The 23294-nt window shown below is 37.5% G+C and overlaps 1 protein-coding gene across 1 annotated transcript in view; it reads left to right on the top strand.

Moving 5' to 3' along the window:
- Window positions 1-23294, top strand: part of LOC149845622 (polyribonucleotide nucleotidyltransferase 2, mitochondrial-like) — a 235798-nt gene that overhangs the window by 88216 nt on the left and 124288 nt on the right. The window contains exons 9-10 of the mRNA XM_089997684.1: window positions 164-301; window positions 422-584. Coding sequence (XP_089853810.1) covers window positions 164-301; window positions 422-584 — 301 coding nt within the window. The remainder of the gene's footprint in view (window positions 1-163; window positions 302-421; window positions 585-23294) is intronic.

Below are 23294 nucleotides of genomic sequence, written 5' to 3' on the forward strand. Positions count from 1 at the left end.
CTTTTTCTTCAGTAGTTGAAGTTCACTCAGATATTTTACTTCATTTGACATCTGTGTAGATTCTTGGATTGCTTAGCTGTGTTTTTCACATGTGTGCCGGTAATTAAGTGTTGGCTAAGTACTGATTTAAAAAACTGATATGACTTGTTTTCTTTCTTTTCAGATGGTTCAACAAAGGAGTTTTGAGAAAGGTATGAGAGTTGATGGGAGACAACTGGATGAAGTTAGGGCTTTGGATTGTGAATCTGGCCGATATCCAGCTGTGCATGGATCTGCATTGTTTTCACGTGGAGAAACTCAGGTATTTCATTTCCATTAATTACATGTCATAAACTCACTCAATTTTCTTCTGCAAATGTGTGAAACTATTTGTTGTTTTCACCAGTTGGTGAAATTAGGTTTTTTTTGAAACTTTGAACAGGTTCGTTGCATAGTGACGCTAGGCACACCTGACAATGCACAAAGGTTGCAATCACTGGTTGGTCCATCGAGGAAGCGTTTCATGGTTCACTACAGTTTTCCACCATTTGCAGTAAATGAAATTGGTAAACAAGGTGGCTTGAACAGAAGGGAAGTTGGGCATGGTAAGCATGATGTAATACAAAACTTTCTTTTCCATCTTCAGCTTTCTTTGATATCAAGTTTTCTGCTCTCACTTTGTGAAAAGTGCTTAATGCTGCTATAATGGCAAAGAATTTGCATGATGTGTTACTTACAGTTCAGGGCAATGCAATTAATTTTAGTTATGCTCTATTATATCTTTAAAGGTTCTGTGTGGGGCTGATGAAAACTTTTATATGGCGATTTTCTAGAGTTTGTGTTGGTTTTGCATTTTTCATCACTTGGATCATGAGACCTCTTGTTACATATGCATGTATAAATGTCAGTTTTGCGTTTTCCCTTCCTTTTTTCTTCTTTGAACGGGAGCCAGCTAGGGTTTCTTCTAGCACATCAATGTGAATGTTGTGGATGAAACCTAGAGAACAGAAAACAATCATCTCTAGTTGTGGGAAGATTAAATTGGTTCTACTTTTAATTTGTTTTGTTTTTAGAAGTCATCAAATGAAGTTCAGAAATTTCAAACACTCAAAATACCAAAGAAAAAACACTGATAAGTGATTGGAAGACCTCATAATTGTTAATTTTTCTCCAATGTTAAGAAGAGGTGAGAATTTATTGTAATATCGTGTGTTTTTACACTATTAAATTCTGGATTTCTGAAAATTTGGCTGTGTTGTAGATACATCGGTAAAATACCCGATGTTAGGTGATGATATTTGAGTTTTGGCTTGGCTCAGGTCTCATTGACAAGACTTAAACGAGCCATCTGAAATGTGATAAAAACTTTTATTTTTGACTTTTAAAATCAAGCGAAATTCGGGTTAAATTCAAGTGAAATTCAGAGGCGATATTCGAGTTATATATCGTTAGATGCGCCTCGAAATTCTGAGTTCAACGATATTTTATTTTTCTAAATTCGAGCTACAGTTGGCCCAAAAATCACATTTTTTCAAAAAAGGCCCTCCTCGATGGAACCGAGTATGGGTTGGATCGGATTGGATCCGATCCGTATGATCCAAGTTATTATGAATCTGGACTCAGTTTAAGACCCATATTAATTAAGATCTGATCCAATTCAAGATCCATACGGATTTTGGATATGAATGTGAAACTTGGATTTAGATCCATATTCAAAATCTAGGTACAACGAAATTTAAGCTTTAAATTCATTATAAAGGTTTAAATTAAGAGAATTTACAGTTACTAAGACACTAGAGGGATAAGACCATGGTTGCCAGTTGAGGAAGCGGGAGCGGGAAGCGATACGGGAAGCGGGAGCGGGAAGCGAGGCACTTTCAAAATTTTAGGAAGCGGGGAAGCGTGGGACCACTTAGGACCGATTCGGGAAGCGTCTCGGAAGCGACCTAGGAAGCGTCTCGGAAGCTAGGGGGAAGCGAAAAAAATAAAAATAAAAAATAAAAAAAATTGAAAAAATAGGGGAAGCGAGGGGGAAGCGTGGGGGAAGCGAGGGGGAAGCGTGATGGGAAGCGCGCTTCCCATTAAAGGGAAGCACGTCCCCCATTAAAGGGAAACGCGTCCCCCATTAAAGGGAAGCACACTTCCCAAAAAAGGGGGACGCTTCCCCCCACGCTTCAGAAGCACGACGTTTGGCGCTTCCGAAGCGCTTCCCCTTTTAGCTAGGCGCTTCCGGTAACCCTGGATAAGACACCCTCTGGATTTTTTTGGGTATTTATTAAATAATAAATAAATAATTAAATAATAAACAATTAATTAAATAAATATTAAAATTATTAAATTTCAAAATTGCAGATAAGATGTAATTAGGGTTTCTAGAGGGGGCGTCACCCTCTAGAAGAGCTCTTTAGTTACTACAATGTTGTGAAAAGCGTTGAGGCGTAGCGAGGCGCTCCTCCAAAAACCGAGGTGAGGCGTAAGCCTCGAGGCGTAAAGCGTAAGCCTCAAAATTTTTTTTGAAAACTTTTAAAAAATTATAAAAAAATATCTAAAAATACAAATAAATAAAGAAATGCTTTATTGATGAAATTACAACCAATAAGAAATAGAAAATCTCAAATAAGTACTAAAAAATATAAGATTAACATATAAAAGTAACTAAAAACTGATTACATAACTAAAATATATATGAGATTAGCCTACAAAAGTTAAAATATATGAGATTAATCTATAAAAGTTAAAATATATGAGATTATTCTAAAAAATATGAGATTAACATATAAAAGTAACTAAAAAATTGATTACATAACTGGAAAATATATGAGATTAACTAACAAAAATTAAAATATATGAGATTATTCTAAAAAATATGAGATTAACATATAAAACCTAACATCAAACCATGACAGTATATCATACACCTAACATCAAACCATGACAGTATCTGCTTATTATTTGTTGATTTTCTCTTTTGTTATTTGTGTTTGTTTTTTTATCTATCGAGTAATCGATCAAATTTTGAAATCGGATATTTCCGAACAATTTTGATTTAGCCATAATCGGATCTGACATAATTGGATTTGGAGTTCAACGATATCATACAAAACTGAATCTGGATCCAACTAGCTTGAAATCCGATATTTCCGAATCTGGATCTGACTATCTTGAAATCCGATATTTGCATACAATCGAATTTGGATTTTAACTCGGATGCAAAACTCAATGCGAAATTCAGATCCAAATTTGGCTACTGTATCCAACTAATCAGATTCAGATTTAGGCTGGATGTTGGGGACTACATCCGACCTGTTGACATCCCTAATCGAATCTGAATAATTTATTGACTAGCCCTTGTGCTAGCCTGCTTGGGTTGTTTTTGTTAATGAACAAAATCCACATGATGCAATTTGTCCAGAACGTAAGAGTCGGGCCTCTAGGGTTGTGGCTTTTGTGTCTCGAATTTCGAGATAAAACTGCCCCTACCTGTGTGTTTCAAACACCGTGGGGGGCAAAGCGGTCCCGGGGGATGTGTCCTGTGTTTCAAATATACTCACAGACAAATCTATTCGTGGGCGGGATTTTTCCAGCGTTTCAAGTATACTATTGGGGGGTGTTACTCACTGGACACACCAGGTGACGTTTGTCTAGGACCTGGGGGTGCGACTCACTGGTTCCCTTCTGCCCTGTTAAAAGCAAAGAGGTAGGAACCAACGGCTCCCTGTCGGACCAGTTGGTTCTGGCATGTCAAACATCATGCGACACCTAGGCAGGGACTGATCAGTCCCCTCTCAAGCGGCTCCTGCGATTTAAACACGCCCTCCGCGAGCTCCTCTTCTGCACCCCTGGCACCCTCCAGTACCTGAGCGGAGTCATCCTCTTCGAGGAGACCCTCTATCAGAAGACCGCCTCCGGGAAGCCCTTCGTCAAGGTGCTTAAGGAGGGCGGAGTCCTCCCGGTCATCAAGGTCAACAAGGGCACCGTCGAGCTCGTCGGCACCAACGACGAGACCACCACTCAGGTGCTCGATGGCCTTGGCAAGCGATGCACAGAATACTACAACGCCGACGCTCGCTTTGCCAAGTGGAGGGCTGTCCTGAAGATCAAACCCAAAGAGCCCTCTGAGCTCTCCATCCACGAGAATGCCAACGGGCTCGTCCGCTATGCCATCATCTGCCAGGAGAACCGACTGAAAGCCTAGAGGGAGACGTACCTGTTTCGGCTCCACCACGAGAGAGGCGTGCCTGTTTCGACTCCACCACCAGAGAGACAGAGAGAATGCTGCAACTGTGAGAGTCGAGAGGGAGAGATTGCTGTGAGAAAAAAAAACAGAAAGAGGGGTTCGAAAAAACTAAAATCAACACATAAAGGGGCGGGGGTTGTATGTTTATCCCTAATTTTTGGTCGAATGAGGGTTTTGACCCTCATTTGACCAAATGCTTTGAGGCGTGTATGCCTCAGCCTGAGGCGCGCCTCGCCTCGAGGTGTGCACCTCAAGGCCTATAAGGCGCACACCTCGAGGGTTTTGCGCTTTACACATGCGCCTCAAGGCAAAAAGCCTCTCGCCTTGAGGCGAGGCACGCTTTTTGCGCCTTGAGGCACATTTTTAATAAAACTGAGTTATAAGAAAAAAAAGAGGTAAGTATTTGAAAGAGGAAAGAGTTGAAAAAAATCAACAAAATTTTTGGTGAGAAATTTCGAAAGGAGGTTGAAGATAGAATTCCATATGGGAAATTCTATCTCCAGCCCATATGGGGAAGCTCTAGAGGGGCGTCACCCTCTAGAGGCCCCCTCTAATATAAAACTTTAAGAGAGAGAGAGAGAGAGAGAGAGAGAGAGAGAGAGAGAGAGAGAGAGAGAGAGAGAGAGAGAGAGAGAGAGAGAGAGAGAGAGAGAGAGAGACGAAGGCTCTTTTCCTTTCCGATCATCCGATCTTTCTCCTGATTTCTTTCGAGCTTCAAAAAAAAAGTACGGGCTTTTCTCTTGATTCGAACATAGCTGAGGTTTATGTAATGTTTTTGGTGGAAAGGAAAGAAGGGAAGCTGATGTAGAACGTGTATGTATATTATGTATATACATACATGTCGTTACATGGGTTGTGAACATGTATATACATGTATAAGTATGCCTATGTACATATATATATATATATATATATATATATGTTATATTATATGTAAATATATGGTTGTAAATCTAGGTTCTTTCCTTGGTATTATTGATGAAAAAAAAACCTAGGTTTGAAATCTGAAATTTCATGGGATTACTGTCTCTATGTTAAATCTGTTGTAAACCTGCCCAACTGGCCATATGGACAGATCTGTCCCAACATAGTTCTGGAAAGATCTATTTGTTAAAATACATGTAATCTATATATATATGTTTATATATATATATATTGTCTAATATACCCAATAGGGGTATTTTAGTCATTTCACAAGTACCCGATAGGGGTACTTGTTATTTTCCGTTTTCTTTTGTAGTTATTTTTGCACTTTATTTTTCTTTTTCTTTTTTGTTTTTTATTCACATAAGGGGCCCCACCATGGAGTCGATGGGGCCCCCAACGGTCACATGGGGGCTCCCAACACTCCATGGGGAGCCCCCTAGGTGGCTCTTCTTTTAAGGCCATAAGGCCATCCCTCATCTCCTTTTTTTGTGTATATATTAGGGGTGAACCCCTCTTGTATTTTTCACTCTTGAGAGCTCTCTCTCTTTTCAATAAGAGACATTTATATTTTTATGTTGTGTTGTCTCTTTGTGGATTTGGGTGTTATCCCTTTTGTTTGTCCATTGGTGGATATTGTAAGTGCTTATCACACTCTTTGTTTTTCCGCATATTTCATTACATGGTATCAGAGCCTTGGGTATGCTTTTGATTCTTAATATAGCTAGTTGAGTAGTTATATATTGTTTTTTGTTTTTTTCTTTTGTATCTCTTTTTGTTTGTCCTCTTGTGAGAGATTAAATGGAAGGGGAACAAAAGATTGATCTGTCCTTCAAGCTTAATGACTCCAACTACATGATGTGGGCCGCCGTCATGGAGAACAACCTCAAAGGTAAAAAACTTTGGGGATACGTTATGGGCACCATTCCGGAACCACAACTCCAACTTATCAAGATGGATGTTGATCAAGAAAAAACTCTTGAAGAAAGTGCTCGCATGAAGGCCATTGAAGATCACCAATCTAAAGTGGATGATTGGGAAAGTAAGATTGCGAAGATTCTTGCTTGGTTCATGAACAATGTGGAGCTCAAAATTTGCGCCAACATTGCTAAATTTCGGATGGCTAATGAAGCATGGTTCTTTATGAAAGATATGTTTACTCAAAAAGACCTTGCTCGTCAATTTTCCCTTCAAGAAAAATCCAGACTATCAAGCAAGGAGAAATGAGTGTAAGGGATTATTTTAGCACTCTTGGACCCTTATGCGATGAGCTATCTTTACTAGAACCCAAGTGGGTTTCTAGTGTGGATGTGGAACTAAGAAGAGAACAAATGAAAAAAAAAACATTTTTTCCAATTTCTACATGGCCTTAGGCCCGAATATGAACAAGTTAGATCTTCCCTTTTTCATAGATCTAAGCCTTTTCCCTTGGAAGATGCTATAGCCGAAATATGCCAAGAAGAAACTCGTCTTGGTATGATTAAAGGGGGAGATGATGCTTTGACCGTATCTAAACCCGGCAACCATATGAAAGCCTATAAGCCTCCACACTTTGGAAGGCAAAATAATTATAATGACAACTATAGAAAAGCCATTTGCCATCATTGCCAAGAATCGGGTCACATAAGACCTAATTGCCCTAAGTTGAATGAAGCACCTAAAAACAAGGTTGCCTCCGTTGAAGAAACTACTCAAAAGGAGGAAACTATCAAAGGGAAGGAGTCTTTTTCTCTTGCTCAATTATCGGAAGCACTTCAAACTCTACTCAAGATACCATCAACCTCGGGTGCCGCCATAGCTTCTTCGTCTCCTCCAGGTATGTCTTCTTGGATCCTTGATTCTAGAGCTTCCTTTCATATGACCCCACTTGAAAACGATCTTTCCGATTTATGTAATAACTCTAAAAATTCCTATGTTTCAACTGTCGATGGTACATCTTTACAAGTAAAAAGTTTTGGAACTTTAAATTTTTCCAAAGATTTCTTTGTGTCAAATGTGAGAGTGGTACCTTAACTTAATTTAAATCTCCTCTCTGTTGCTCAAATATGTGATCATGGATGTGAAATCTCCTTCTCAACTAAGGATTGCTCTATACAGGATCTTCGGTCCGGGAAGCAGATTGGGCAAGGCCATAGGAGGGGAGATCTCTATTACATGAGCAACTTGAAACTTCCCACTAACTCTTTTTGTAACCATGTCCAAGATAAAAATATTGAAATTTGGCATCAAAGACTTGGACATCCAAATTTCTAAAAAATGTACTCCTTTCCATTTGAAAAGAAATTTTGTAATGAGAAACATTTTGTTTGCAAGAATTGTATTTTTGGCAAAATGAAATCCACTCCTTTTCCAAATCGAACTTTTGTGTCCAAAAGACCATTTGAGTTAGTCCACTCGGACGTTTGGGGTCCTTCTCCGGTCATGTCTAAAGGAGGATACTCCTATTACGTTACTTTCATTGATGACTACACTAGGTATGTTTGGATCTACTTTCTTAATTTAAAATCCGAAGTCTTTGACTTTTTCAAGAAATTTCATATGTTAGTCAAAAATCAATTTTCAAGTAATATCTTTACTCTTAGATTTGATTTAGGTGGAGAATATCTATCAAATGAATTTTAAAATTATTTAGAAATAAATGGAATTTGTCATCAAAGATCGTGTCCTACGACTCCTCAACAAAATGGTTTAGCCGAAAGAAAGCATAGACACATCATGGAAACCACTAGGACACTCCTTATTTCCAAGAAAATTCCAAAGAGTTTTTGGGTCGAAGCCGCCTTAACCTCAACTTACTTGATAAATAGAATGATATCTTCATCCTTACAAAATACATATCCATATGAAAAACTATTTGAAAGAACACCCGATTTCAATAGATTAAGAATTTTTGGGTGTAAATGTTTTGTCCTTACACGTAAAAGAGACAAATTATCTCCTAAAGCTATTGAATGTGTTTTCTTAGGATATGGAGAAAATCAAAAGGGTTTTAGATGTTTTGACTTGAAAAATAGCAAACTCTATGTATCCAAAGATGTAACCTTTTTGGAAAATGAAAATGGTTTTATGAAAACTAAAGATATTGACGAAAGTGAATATGCTTTCTTATTTGATCTTCTCTCCCAAGAAGATGAGACTCCTCAAGAAGAGGAAATCTCTAATGAGTCGTTGAATGACTTAGAGGATATTCCTCTTAACAATGTTGAAAATGAAAGTGATAGACCAATTCAAACCTATGTTAGGCGTGGTCAACAAGCTCAAATGAGCGCCTTAGAAAAATACTCTCAAGATTCTAACATAGAAGAAACCTCTTTAAGGAGATCAGGCTGAATCTCCAATCCTCCTAATAGGTTTGTTTCCTATGAGTCTCTAACTCCAAGGTATAGAGCGTGTCTAATTGCATTACTCTCATTTCATGAACCTTCACATTATAACGAAGCAAAAAACATTCCCCAATGGGTTGAAGCCATGAACTTAGAGTTTAATGCCCTTGAAAAGGCAAAAACTTGGGAAATAACTTCATTACCCACTGAAAAGAGATCGATTGGATGTAGATGGGTCTTCAAAATTAAAACTAAAAGTGATGGTTCACTAGAACGCTATAAAGCCCGTTTAGTCAAGGTTTTAAAACCCGTGACTCGGAATTCGACTCGTTCTTTATTGACTCGTGACTCGACGGGTCAACTCGGTGACTCAGACCGGGTTTTGTTAACTTTTGATTTTAAAACAAAGACAATATATAAATTGTCATTTAAACATATAAAGGTTTGCAGAATGACTTAATTACTAGTTTAATTGATTAATAAGTAAAATAACATCAAGTAAAACTGCTCTTAATTCAAATCTCACATTTACTAAAGAAACTACACAAGCAGGAGCAATAATAGCCATGCTCGATCATGGTTTACATCCTGAATATATGGACATAGCTGTTGTGTTGCAGGGCCTCAGAAAATCCTTACAAAATTTTGGGAACATTGAACTTTATCTTGATATTTGTAAGTGTGTTTCTGATGTAGAGTTGATTGGACCATGCCTTATATATCTGCACATAAATGCATATAAGCTTTGGATAATGAGAATGCTGTGATGTATATATATATATATTAATGATAAATATGGGCATTTTATGTTGTTGGTTTTGAACAGGCTGGCTGCCAACTATTGTGTAGGTCTCAGAGATGGTTGCATGAGGGATCAAGTATGTTAGCTGGATTAGTGGATTCACTCTATGTTCATTGAGGGGTACTGGGTTTGATTCCTTACCTGGAGCTACCAAAAGGAATGAATGATGGACATGTGAAATTTGATTGACTTTTACTAATTTTGTGATTTTATATTAAGTTGGTAAGCCTATTGTTATTATGTTATTTGTTCTTTGAAAAATGAACACTTACATATGAAAAAATTGCCCATAGCCTTTGAAAAATGAAAAAAGAAAAAGGCGCCCAAAACTCGCCCGAGTCAACCCGAGTCAGGCCGAGTTTTCGCAGAACGAGTTTAGCTTGCCGAGTTGACTCGTTGGAGGGCCGAGCCGAGCTGAGTCAGCGAGTTGACTCGGCGAGTTTTAAAACCATGCGTTTAGTAGCAAAAGGATATGCTCAAGAATACGGTATAGACTATGAAGAAACTTTCACACCCGTAGCTAGGATGACTAGTGTTAGGACTCTTATCGCCGTTGCGTCAGTTAAAAAATGGACTATCTATCAACTAGATGTTAAAAATGCATTCCTAAATGGTGAATTAAATGAAGAAGTTTACATGGATCCTCCACCAGGAGTATGTATTGGTAAAAATAAAATTCTCAAACTTAAAACGGCATTATATGGTTTGAAACAAGCCCCAAAGGCTTGGCATGATAGATTTAGTAATGTAATGACAAATTTGAATTTTCGTTCATGTTATACTGACACTGCTTTGTTTGTAAAAAGTGCAGGGTCTTCAGTAGTTATTTTACTACTTTATGTTGATGATATGATCATCACTGGAAGTGATGAGCAAGGAATTTATGATATTAAGAAAGTTTTAAAAGAACATTTTGACATGTCTGATCTTGGCTTCTTAGGATACTTTTTAGGGATTGAAGTGGCGTACTCTCCTCGAGGGTACATTCTCTCTCAAATGAAACTGACTGCTGACATTTGTTCTAAATCTGGTATCTCTGATGATAAGAAGACAGAAACCCCTGAAGTCATCAATGCAAAGTTAAGGTTGGAAGATGGAACACCTCTCGAGGATCCTACTCCCTACCGGCAACTTGTTGGGTCTCTAACCTACTTATCCATTACTCGGCCAGACATAGCTCATGCTGTCCACTCTGTCAGTCAGTTTCAACATGCACCTAGAACCGTGCACATGAGTGCAGTCTTAAGGATCGTCAGATACATCAAAAACACCATAACTAAGGGAGTTTTTCTTTCCTCCTCTTCATCACTTGATTTAATTGCTTATACTGATGCTGATTGGGGAGGAAATCCCAATGTTAGAGTCTCAACTACGGGTTTTTGTGTTTTCTTAGGTGACTTTATGATTTCTTGCAGATGCAAGAAGCAACATAAAGTATCCTTGTCCTCAACGGATGCCGAATATCGTGCTATGACCACTACAACCATGAAACTTGTATGGCTAAGAAGTCTCCTCAGTGATATGGGCATTGTCATCTCTACTCCTTCGAAGATGTGTTGTGACAACAAAAGTGCAATTTATATTGTAAGCAATCACACCTTTCATGAACGTACTAAGCACATCGAGATGGACTGTCATTACCTACGTGATGAATACCTAGGATGAACCATAGCACTACCTTACGTCACATTCGAGTACCAGTTGGCGGACTTCTTCACTAAAGCACTTGCTGCTTCTCGTTTTTTGTTTCTCCTTAACAAGCTTTTGGTTATATCCCCGTAAAGCTTGAGAGGGGGTGTTAAAATACATGTAATATATATATATATATATATATATATATATATATATATATATATATATATATGTTTTTATATATATATATATATATTGTCTAATATACCCAATAGGGGTATTTTAGCCATTTCACAAGTACCCGATAGGGGTACTTGTTATTTTCCCTTTTCTTTTGTAGTTATTTTTGCACTTTTTTTTCTTTTTCTTTTTTGTTTTTTATTCACATAAGGGGCCCCACCATGGAGTCGATGGGCCCCCCAACCGTCACATTTGTGACCGTTGGGGGCTCCCAACGACTCCATGGGGAGCCCCCTAGGTGGCTCTTCTTTTAAGGCCATAAGGCCATCCCTCCTCTCCTTTTTTTGTGTATATATAGGGGTGAACCCCTCTTGTATTTTTCACTCTTGAGAGCGCTCTCTTTTCAATAAGAGACATTTATATTTTTATATTGTGTTGTCTCTTTGTGGATTTGGGTGTTATCCCTTTTGTTTGTCCATTGGTGGATATTGTAAGTGCTTATCGCACTCTTTGTTTTTCTGCATATTTTATTACACTATTTCTATTGTACCAGTGGGCAGATCTTGACAGGTCTGCATAACTCTTTTGGTACGCAGATATGTTCCAGACCTACCAAATTCGTTTGTTGTGCAAGCAGGCAAGACTGATATATATATATATATATATATATATATATATATAGACACACACACACACACGAGAAACCTATTGGTCATAGCTAACAAAACTGCACTTGATAGCCTTATATCTAGCTTGCCTTGCATTATGTTTTCAAGTGTTGCAAGTCACTCCTTTACGTGGCATGCTTTAACTATGTTTCTGTTGCTTTTTCTTTTAAGTCTTATTCTTTTAAATACAACGGTATAGCTCCCAGGGACCCTACTGCGAGTGTAAATGAATTAAGTGTTTGATTGGACTTCAAAGCGAAATTTATATGACATGAAGTTTATCATGTTTGTTTTGAAAGTTTCATTGCCCTTGTTAGCTTACATGAATATGAAAAAAGAAAAAAAATTTAAATAAAATGGGGATCAACCCAGCGGACTGTCATCGGCTGGGGTTGTGGGCAAATACATCGAGCCCAAGCAACTGACATCGGCTGGGGCTGATGTCATTGAGTTTTGCTCAGCCGACTGTCATCGGCTAGGACCCCTAACCAGCCTTGTTTGATGCTGCCATTTAGTGTAGCATCAAACAACCTTTAAACTCCATCTTGTGATCTAAGTTAACATCATGATCGAAAATTTTATGAATGCTGCCATGATTGGATTGAACATGTATTCGTTTTTTTTGCTGCCACATGAGCTGTTTTCATGCTATTAAATATGTTCTAATCAAGACTATTTGCGGGCTGTTTTTGGGTGGTACTTCGCTGCATCTTTTTGGTGAAGCGTTGTCCGGTGCCCTAACACTATTTGGCCGCATGTTTATACATGAGAAACATACTGCCAATGGTGTCTTAGTGCTGTCCCGTCTGCAGGGCAGCACCGCCCAAGCTTGCCTGAATTGGCAAAAATATTTGTTTATGTATGCTCATGAGATTTAATACAATGATGGCATAGATATGCATATTATGAACATGTGGATTTTGAAGTTTTAATGTTAGTTGCATCAACATGATCATGTGCATGTTTGCATGTTATGTATGACATGAGCCATGAAAACAAAAATGTATATTACAAGCATGTGTTTATATGCATACGAAATTTGTTATTTATCTATATTCGTATTGTGCGTGAATGAATGTGCATTTGTGGACATGTTTGGATGATTGTGTGATCACATGTTCACTGTGGTTTTTGTATGAGATGCACCATTGGACTGATGTGAACCATTGTAGGCCAAGTGGGCCACGAGCAGGTGTTGCTCTAAATCTTGTTGTATGCATTGCAAAAATCCATTTGAAATATATTGAATTAATTGCACTGTTTCATTTTGTAATGGGCCAAGGTCCCATGTTGTGTTTTGCATGTTGATTTGCAAAACGAATCTTTTATAAAGAATCTGTCTTTTGATAAAAAGATAAAAGATATAAAATAGTATAATTAATGTTTATTTCTGGATGTCCCTTCTACAGTGTGAGAATCTTAGACGACGGTTTTGGAGAATCGTGAGGATACTAAAATTCCGTGTGCGATTGTGCCCCTGAATCCGATATGGTGGTTCACCTCTCGGACACGGTTTTAGGGACCCTGTAACGACCCCAACTCATATCCCTTGAAAACGTGATTTTTTTCAAAATCATTGCGGAAACATTCCCAGAGACCCGGGGCCTTTATAATTACACTCACCATTGGATAACCCAACCAACCACAAGGGATCTTACATTTATCATCTATGCCAAACAAAACTAAACTTTTATTGAATAATTAATGATAGTCTCGAGACAATTGCATAAGGAAATTTAGAGTGCATAAACAATTAAATGTAAAAAAAAGTAAAGAAAAGCAGAGCCACGCTGTCGCTCTGTGAAGCTGTCTAGCAAACGTGTAGCACTCGTAGCTCTCCCAGAAGCGAGTTGCTTCACTGATCCTCTGCGGCTGTGAAAAAAATCACATAAATAGGGTGTCAGAAATCCGAGGAATTCTGCGTACGAATCCCTCTAATTAATCAAATGAGCGTAAAAAATACAGATAAGAATTCATGCAATACTTTAGAGGTATGTAATTATGATAAATTTGTAATTCGATTAAGCATTCATGCATTAAAGACAATTATTAAGCATGAGGGAACATTTAATAAGTAACAAAGATAACAATTTAAGCAATACAATCATTTAACATGCATTAGGGAACACCATTAAACATTCACCAACATTTAACAGTTAAGAAAACAGGTAAACATGCATGATCTGATGATAGCAGAAATATGCATGGCTTCAGTGCAATGCATGAGTAAATTATTGCCTCTTATTAGAATTTTCTTTTCATATGCATGTCCCTATTAAATGCACACAATTTAAGTTCCTCTTTTTAATTACCGTTGCCCGCAGATACACTAAGTGGGTAAAATTCCTGAGGTCAAGTTAGGTTCCCAGGATAGCTTAATACATAATTGGTATTTTATTACTGAGTTCCAAACTTAGCCCTCGACCGAAACAGCCTTCGGAACATTAGACTACCCATCTAATGTCGGGAACACCAGAGACCACCCATCTACAAGTGTCACTTTTCTTGGTATACCCAAAACAATAGTTGTGTTTACACACCATCCCCAAGCAAAGTGGCGGACTCTCCCTAAAACCGTAGCCAGGAGAAAGAACCTCAATATCGGGTTCAGGGGTAATCAAATAGTGCACACAGAGTTTTTGTATCCTCGTGGTCCCCCCAAAACCGAATCTCTAAGAGCCCCATATTCCCGACGAGACATCTTAGAAAGTACATTATACTGTTTTTTTATTTTTATTAAATTATTTTTATCTTATTTCTTTAAATTGCAATTCAACATGCAAACAAAGGCAACAACTCACATATTCCTCTGCGAGAACCATCACGGGACCATCGCCCGTGGGAAAGCATAGAACAATACAAAATATTAATGTGATTTTTGCGATGCATTTAAAATAAATAAAGGAGCAAACCACAACTCGAGGCCCACCCGGCTCACATTGATTCATTTTGATCATCGATGCACCATATGCAAAAACCATAACCACATGCCACATATGTAATAAGGTCACATGTTTTCCAAATGCACTTTCATATATACCAATTTAACCAATTAAAAATGTGCATGGAATATAACATCCATATGCATGTATTTGCCATTCCATGTGCAAGTGTATTAAGTGTGGTCATTTATGCATATGCTTTTATGCAATTCATATACTTATGACAAGTGCACGCGTTCACTAAATGCACCATATTCACGTCAATGCATACTTCTACCTGTGAACATTCATGCAACCGTATACCTGAAAACCCTCATGTATACTCAAGCTTTGGAAACACGCTTCATATTAACTTTTTACTTAGGTCATATCTCATCAAGGCAAGTGAAAAAATCACATTCACAATCTAAATGAGAATCAAAATGCATGCTTACAACAAAATCTGAAAATCTTATGATGAAGCCGAACCCATTTGCTCTAGGTTTGCTCATGCATTGATAACAATATGGAAGTAACATAATACTAAAACATGTTGTGTCAAGCTAGAACATGTAAATAAGGCATTCCCATTTTCGGCATGTGTTCAACTCAAATTGCATACACTTAGTTACGTTTGAAAGATTTTAGATACATCTCAAAGCATATATATATATATATATATATATATATATATATATATATATATATATATATATATATATACTCTTTCTTCTTCTGCTTTCTCTTCCTTTTTTTTTTTCAAAGACTGTGTGCAGCCCTAGCCGAGCCCCCCTCGGCTGGGAGGGATCAGGGTACCCTGCACACAGGCCCTGCACAGGCCGGTCAAACCTTGATGAAACACTCAGTTTTTTTTTTTTATCTATTTTGTTTGTCTCCTCTTCCCACAAATGCATTAAATTGTATTTTCTGCTATGTATATTGCACATTTTGCCAACAAAAATATTTTGACTGCACATGTGCAGCCATAGGCTAACTTCCTTATCATGGATTAATTCATCACCACCGTCGTCGTCATGATGCTTTCTTCCATCTATATCTCACTGACCTTAAGTATTCCCTAAATTATACCTTTTCCTCAAAGGACAAAAAAAATTATTATTGTTGTTGGAGCATCCAGACTATGTACTATATTTCCTGGAAGATTCTACCATTTGAAACATCAGTGAGTCTTGTCACAGTGACCACCTCCTAGTAAACTAAAGAAGAACAAGGACTCCACCTACATGACTTTTTTCCAGATGTAGTATCAGAAATGCATACACAAGATAAACTACAAAACATGTCACTCCATCTTTATTTGGTAATATCTGTTTCGCTCCATCCCAAAGAGACATATAGCGGTTACTTTCTCCACCAATTCTGATAAGACCTACAGAAACAATGCTAGAGACTAACACAATGGAAGAATTATCACGTAATGGAAGGTAAACACTGTTAAATTATGTAATCAACCATGTAATCTAATATATATATATATATATATATTTGATATATATAAGGTAATACATATACATATATTAATATATATGTATATGTATCTACTTATTATATATATCAAATATATATATTTTCGTATTGTTTAGCCATAGGGGTAGTTTAGTCTTTTTACATATTCTTTTTGGAATATGTTTTGTGATTATTGTTTTTCTTTTCCTTTTTTAATTTATTCTTTTATTTCATTTTGTAAAAGGTAGGATGGACCTTGGAGGGGCCCACTATCTAGTCGTTGCCCCCTTCCAACGGTCACATGTGACCGTTCGAGGGGTTCCAACGACTAGAAGTGGAGCCCCTCCAAGGCCTCCACCTCCTCTATTTAAAGGGGCTCTCCCCTTGTGTATTCATAGATAACTTATTGCAAAAACTATCGTGGTATAAAACTCATGAGTCATACTATGAAACTTTGGGAGAGGGTGATTGAGTATAGGTTGAGGAAGGTTGTCATGATATCGGAGAATCAATTTGGTTTTATATCTGGAAGATCAACTAGATCAACTATGGAAGCTATACATCTTCGTAGACAACTTATTGAGAGATATAGAGAGAGAAACAAAGATTTGCATATGGTTTTTATTGATTTGGAGAAGACATACGATAGAGTACCTAGGGATGTTCTCTGGTGGACAATGATAAAGAAAGGTGTTTCTCTCAAGTACATTAGTATAGTTAAAGATATGTACGAAGGAGTAATAACCAATGTCCGCACTTGTGGAGGGGTGACAACCAATTTTCCTATAACGGTTGGGTTACATCAAGGATCTGCATTAAGCCCTTTCCTATTTATTATAGTGATGGATGAGCTTACGAGATCAATTCAAGAAAATGTGCCGTGGTGTTTGTTGTTTGCTGATGATATTGTTTTGATTGATGAGTCTAGAGCTGGGGTTAATGCTAAGTTAGAATTATGGAGACAGACATTGGAAGCAAGAGGTTTTAAGTTGAGTAAGAGTAAGACAAAATATATGGAATGTTGGTTTAGTAAGCAACGAAGTAGTGATGGGAGTGTAGTGAAGCTTGGTGAGTAAGAAATATCGGTGGATGACTATTTCAAATATTTAGGATCTATAATTCAAAAGTATGGAGAAATTGATGGAGATGTAAATCATAGGATAAAGGTTGGGTGGATGAAATGGAAAAGTGCAACTAGAGTGTTGTGCGATCGTAGAATGCCATTGTGGTTGAAGGAAAAGTTTTATATGACGACAATTAGACCCGCTTTACTATATGGTATGAAATGTTGGGCTGCCAAGAGACATCATATTCAAAAAATGAGTGTAGCTGAGATGCGTATGCTTAGATGGATGTGTGAAAATACAATAAAAGATAAGATTCGAAACGAGGAGATACGTAAGAAGGTAGGCGTTGCATCCATTGAAAATAAGATGAGAGAGAATCGTTTACGGTGGTTTGGACATATTCGGCAAAGGCCTAATGATGCTCCAGTTAGAAGGATGGAGAAATGGAAAAATATATTAGTTAAAAGAGGTCGGGGTAGGCCTAAGAAGACTTGGATGGGGATGATAGGAAAGGATATGAATGCTTTGAACCTCACTAAGGACATGGCATTGGATAAAAATGATTGGAGGAGAAGGATTCATGTGGAAGATCCAGAATGATTTTCTTTTTTGGTTCTTATCGCCGACCCCAATTGTTTTGGGATGAAGGCGTAGTAGTTGTTGTTGTTGTATACTGACTCTGATTGGGGAGGTGATTCAAATAACCGTCACTCCTGTAATGAGATATTGCGGAAATATAAAGAGTGCATACAAACACTTACAACAATGAATAAAAGTGACAATATCACAAGTTCACAAAGGGACAATACAAGCACAAGCCTTTAAGAAGGCAACAATATAAAAAACCTCTTATTTAGAAGAGAGAAAGCTCTCAAGAATGAATATACACAAGGGGTTCACCCCTATTTATACAAGAGGGAGAGGAGGAAAAAGGAGGGCCGAAAGGCCTCAAAAGAAGAGCCAAAAGGGGGCTCCCATGGAGTCGTTGGGAGCCCCCAACGGTCACATTTGTGACCGTTGGGGGCTCCAACGACTCTATGGTTGGAGCCCCTCTTTGGTTCTAAAAAATACAAAAATAAAAGCTAAAAAATAAATAAAGAAATTTACATTTAAACAAAATAGTTGTTTTCTAAAACAGCTATGTAAATTACAAAAATACCCCTATCGGGTATTGATGTAATATATATATATATATATATATATATGTATATATATATATGAGGTACATTTTAACACCCCCCCTCAAACTTTACGGGGAAAAGACGAAAAGTTTGCCAAGAAGAAACATGAAGTGGAGAGCCGGAAGAGCTTTAGTGAAGAAGTCTGTCAACTGATATTCTAAAGTGACATATGGTAGAGCAATAGTGCCTCGTAAGAATTCGTCACGAACATAGTGGCAGTCCATTTCAATATACTTTGTACGCTCATGGAAGGTATGATTGTTCGCAATGTAGATGGCACTCTTGTTGTCGCAACATAATTTTGAGGCTTCAGTAATATCAACCCCCATGTCTTTAAGCAGACTGCGAAGCCATACAAGTTCCATTGTCGTGGTTGCCATAGCCCGATACTCAGCTTCAGTGGATGATAGTGAAACTTTCTGCTGCTTCTTGCATCGCCAGACAATCGAAGAGTCCCCTAAAAAGACACAAAAACCAGTAGTTGAGACTCGATCATTGGGATTACCTCCCCAATCGGCATCAGTATAAGCAAGAAGATTCAAGGAAGAAGAGGAGGATAGAAAAAACCCTTTATTGATGGTATTCCGAATGTAGCAGATGATTCGGAGAACAACACTCATATGCACAGTAGTAGGAGCATGCTGAAATTGGCTAACAGAGTGAACCGCATGGGTGAAATCTGGTCTGGTGATGGTTAAATAGGTAAGAGACCCAATGAGTTGTCTGTAAGGCGTGGGGTCTTCCAGAAGAACCCCATCCTCCAACCGTAATTTGACATTAATAACCTCGGGAGTCTCTACTTTCTTGTCATCAGAAATCCTAGACTTCGAACAGATATCTGCAACAAGCTTCATCTGTGACAAAATATATCCTCGAGAAGAATATGCAACTTCAATTCCAAGAAAATATCTAAGAAAACCTAAATCAGACATATCAAATTTATTTTTTAACATATTTTTAACATATTTTTAACATCAATAATACTATTTTGATCATTTCCAGTGATAATCATGTCATCAACATAAAGTAACAATATTACGATACTAGCACCTGCATTTTTAACAAAAAGAGCAGTGTCAGTATAACAAGAATGAAATCCTAACTTTACCATGATATCACTGAAACGATCATACCAAGCCTTAGGAGCTTGTTTAAGACCATACAATGCCTTTAAAAGCCGAAGTGTTTGACCTTGCTTAATATTAATTCCGGGTGGCGGATCCATGTAAACTTCTTCACTTAAACTTTCATTTAAAAAAACATTTTTTACGTCAAGTTGATAAATAGGCCATTTTTTGCTTGATGCGACAACTATTAAGGTCCTGACACTGGTCATTCTAGCTACGGGAGCGAATGTTTCTTCATAATCAATGTCATATTCTTGGGAGTATCCCTTAGCGACTAATCTAGCTTTATATCGTTCTAAAGAGCCATCACTTTTAGTTTTAACTTTGAAGACCCAGCGACAACCAATAGGTTTTTTGTGTGAGGGTAGATTAACTATTTCCCAAGTATTGGCCTTTTTTAAAGCATTTAGTTCAACTTGCATTGCTTCAACCCAATGTGGTATAGATTTAGCTTGATTATAGTGAGCCAGTTCAAAATAAGAATGTAGGGTTATTAAACACGCCCGATAGTTGGGGGTTAAGGAATCATAGGATACAAACCTATTTGGGGGTATTGATATTCTAGAAGAATGTCTAACTTGTGGTTCCTCAGTGGATTCAGAAATTTGAGAGTATTTTTCGAGGGCACTAATAGGATTTTCTTGATTTCTTCTTGAGTAAACATTTATATTGGTATCACTATCATGAACATTTATATTTGAATCTCTATCATTTGAGGGTGTTATGTCAAGAGGGGATACCTCACATGTATCGTCTATGTTTTCAAGAAAATCTTCTTGTATGTCATCAATAAGATCATATAAGAATATATAATCAATTTCATTTGTTTCGTCTATTTTATCAAAACCGTTCTCTTCTTCTAGAAATGTTACATCTTTTGAAACATATAGTTTATCATTCTTAAAATCATAACATCTATACCCTTTTTGATTTTTACCATATCTTAGAAAAACACATTCAATTGCTTTTGGAGATAACTTATCTCTTTTATGTAATAGGGCAAAACATTTGCAACCAAAAATACGAAGACGATTGAAATCGGGTGAATATTTAAAGAGTTTTTATAGGGAGAATCATTTTTTAGCTTAGAAGAGGGCATTCTATTGATTAAATAGGTTGAGGTTAGAACGACTTCGGCCCAAAACTTCTTTGGAATATTCCTAAAAACAAGTAATGTTCTAGCAGTTTCTATAATGTGCCTATGTTTCCTTTCCGCTAGGCCATTTTGTTGGGGAGTCCTAGGACATGACTTTTGATGGCAAATGCCATTTTGGGTTAAATAGTTTTGGAATTCGTGAGATAAGTATTCGCCACCAGAATCGGATCTTAAAATAGATATGTTATTTTGAAATTGATTTTGAACCTTTTTATGAAAATCTTTAAAGAAAGTAATTACTTCCGATTTATGACTAAGAAAATAAATCCAAACATACCGAGTAAAGTCATCAATAAACGTAACATAATATGAATAGCTCCCTTTAGACATAACCGGAGAAGGCCCCCAAACATCCGAATGCACCAATTCAAAAGGTCTTGATGAAAGAAAAGTTCTAGTTGAAAATGAAATAGACTTAATTTTTCCAAAAATGCAATCTTTGCAATTAATTTCTTTTTCCTTACAAATTTGTTTCCAAAAGGAAAGGGATACATTTTGGAATAACTTGGATGACCAAGTCTTTTATGCCAAGTTTCCATGGTTTTTTCTTGGACATAAGAACAAAAATATTTTGTAGGGAGATCGAGATGGTCCATATAATAGAGGTCTCCCTTTCTATGGCCTTGCCCAATCCGCTTCCCGGACCGGAGATCCTGCACAAAGCAACCATTAGATGAGAAAGATATTTCACATCCAGGGTCGGCAATTTGAGAAACCGAAAATAGGTTTAAATTTAGTTTGGGAACAACTCTTACTTTTGGAACACAAAATTTTTGAGAATCTTTAAAAGAGCCAATACATGAAATTTTTAAAAAGGTTCCATCGGCCGTAGAGACACAAGAGTCCTTTGAATTGGTGCAAACATCAATAAGTGCATTTTAATGAGGGGTCATATAAAAAGAAGCTCCAGAGTCAAGGATCCAAGAATACGTACCGGGTGATGATGTCGGGGCAATAGCCGCACCCGATGTGGAGGAAGAAACTTTTAGTATTTGTTAGAGAGCCATAGATATTTGTCCAAGAGTTTCTTTGATGTCATTGTTCTTGCCTTCATCTTCTTTGGTGGTGGTTTCTTCAAAAGAGGCCACCTTAGGCTTGAAGGTTCCAATAAGCTTTGGACAAGCGGGTTCAATGTGACCCGGCTCATTGCAATAATGACAATCATTTTTCTTCCTCCATTGTAGTTTCCTTGTTTCCCAAAATGAGGAGGCTTATAGGTTCTAACATTGTTACCCAGTTTTGATACGACAAGGACTTCATCAACATGCTTACTCATGCCAACCCTTGTCTCCTCTTGAGTGATTTCGGCAATAGCATCCTCAATAGGAGGAAAAATAGATCTATGGAGAAGTGAGGATCTCACTTGCTCAAATTCGGGACGTAGCCCAAAAAGGAATTGAAACAATCACTCTTGTTCCATTTGTTTTTGTCTTAAATCAATATCTTCCATAGAAACCCATTTTGGCTCCAAAAGAGCCAATTCATCCCATAGTGGGTTTAGGGCGCTATAATAGTCTTGAATGCTAGAATCACCTTGCTTGGTGGTTCTAATCTTTCCTTGCAAGAAGTATGCTCTCGCAAGATCCTTTTGGGTATACATACCCTTCATAAAGGACCAAGCCTCATTGGCTCTACGAAATTTAGCTATATTAGCACATACCTTAAGCTCAACATTGTTCATAAACCACGCAAGGATTTTTGCGTGATTGCTTTCCCAATCTTCCACTTCTTTTTGATGATTTTCAATGGCCTTGAGGCGAGCATCTCCTTCAAGAGCCTTTTCTTGACCTTCTTCGTCCTTTGTGAGCATAAGCTTAGGTTCCGGAACGGTACCCATGACAAAACCCCAAAGCTTCTTTCCTTTGAGATTATTTTTCATTGTCGATGCCCACATCATTTAATTCTTTCCATTGAGCTTGAAAGATAGGTCAATCTTTGCCTCCATGATGTTGCCAAGAAGTGAGAAGATATCCACTAAATATGAGATACACGAACCACACCTTTCCTTCAAGAATCGAGTGGCTCTGATACCATGTAATGAGATATTGCGGAAATATAAAGAGTGCATACAAGCACTTACAACAATGAATAAAATAGACAATATCACAAGTCCACAAAGGGACAATACAAGCACAAGCCTTTAAGAAGGCAACAATATTAAAAACCTCTTATTGAGAAGAGAGAAAACTCTCAAGAATGAATATACACAAGGGGTTCACCCCTATTTATACAAGAGGGAGAGGAGGAAAAAGGAGGGCCAGAAGGCCTCAAAAGAAGAGCCAGAAGGGGGCTCCCATGGAGTCGTTGGGAGCCCCCAACGGTCACATTTGTGAACGTTGGGGGCTCCAACGACTCTATGGTTGGAGCCCCTCTTTGTTTCTAAAAAATACAAAAATAAAAGCTAAAAAATAAATAAAGAAATTTATATTTAAACAAAATAGTTGTTTTCTAAAACAACTATGTAAAATTACAAAAATACCCCTATCGGGTATTGATGTAATATATATATTTATATATATATATATACGTATATATATGTGGTACATTTTAACAACTCCACCACTGGTTTTTGTGTATTCTTAGGAGACTAACTGATTTCGTGGATATGTAAGAAGCAACAAAAAGTTTCT

The sequence above is a fragment of the Nuphar pumila genome, chromosome 2 (assembly GCF_984573655.1).
Source record: "Nuphar pumila chromosome 2, dmNupPumi1.hap1.1, whole genome shotgun sequence".
Lineage (NCBI taxonomy): Eukaryota > Viridiplantae > Streptophyta > Magnoliopsida > Nymphaeales > Nymphaeaceae > Nuphar > Nuphar pumila.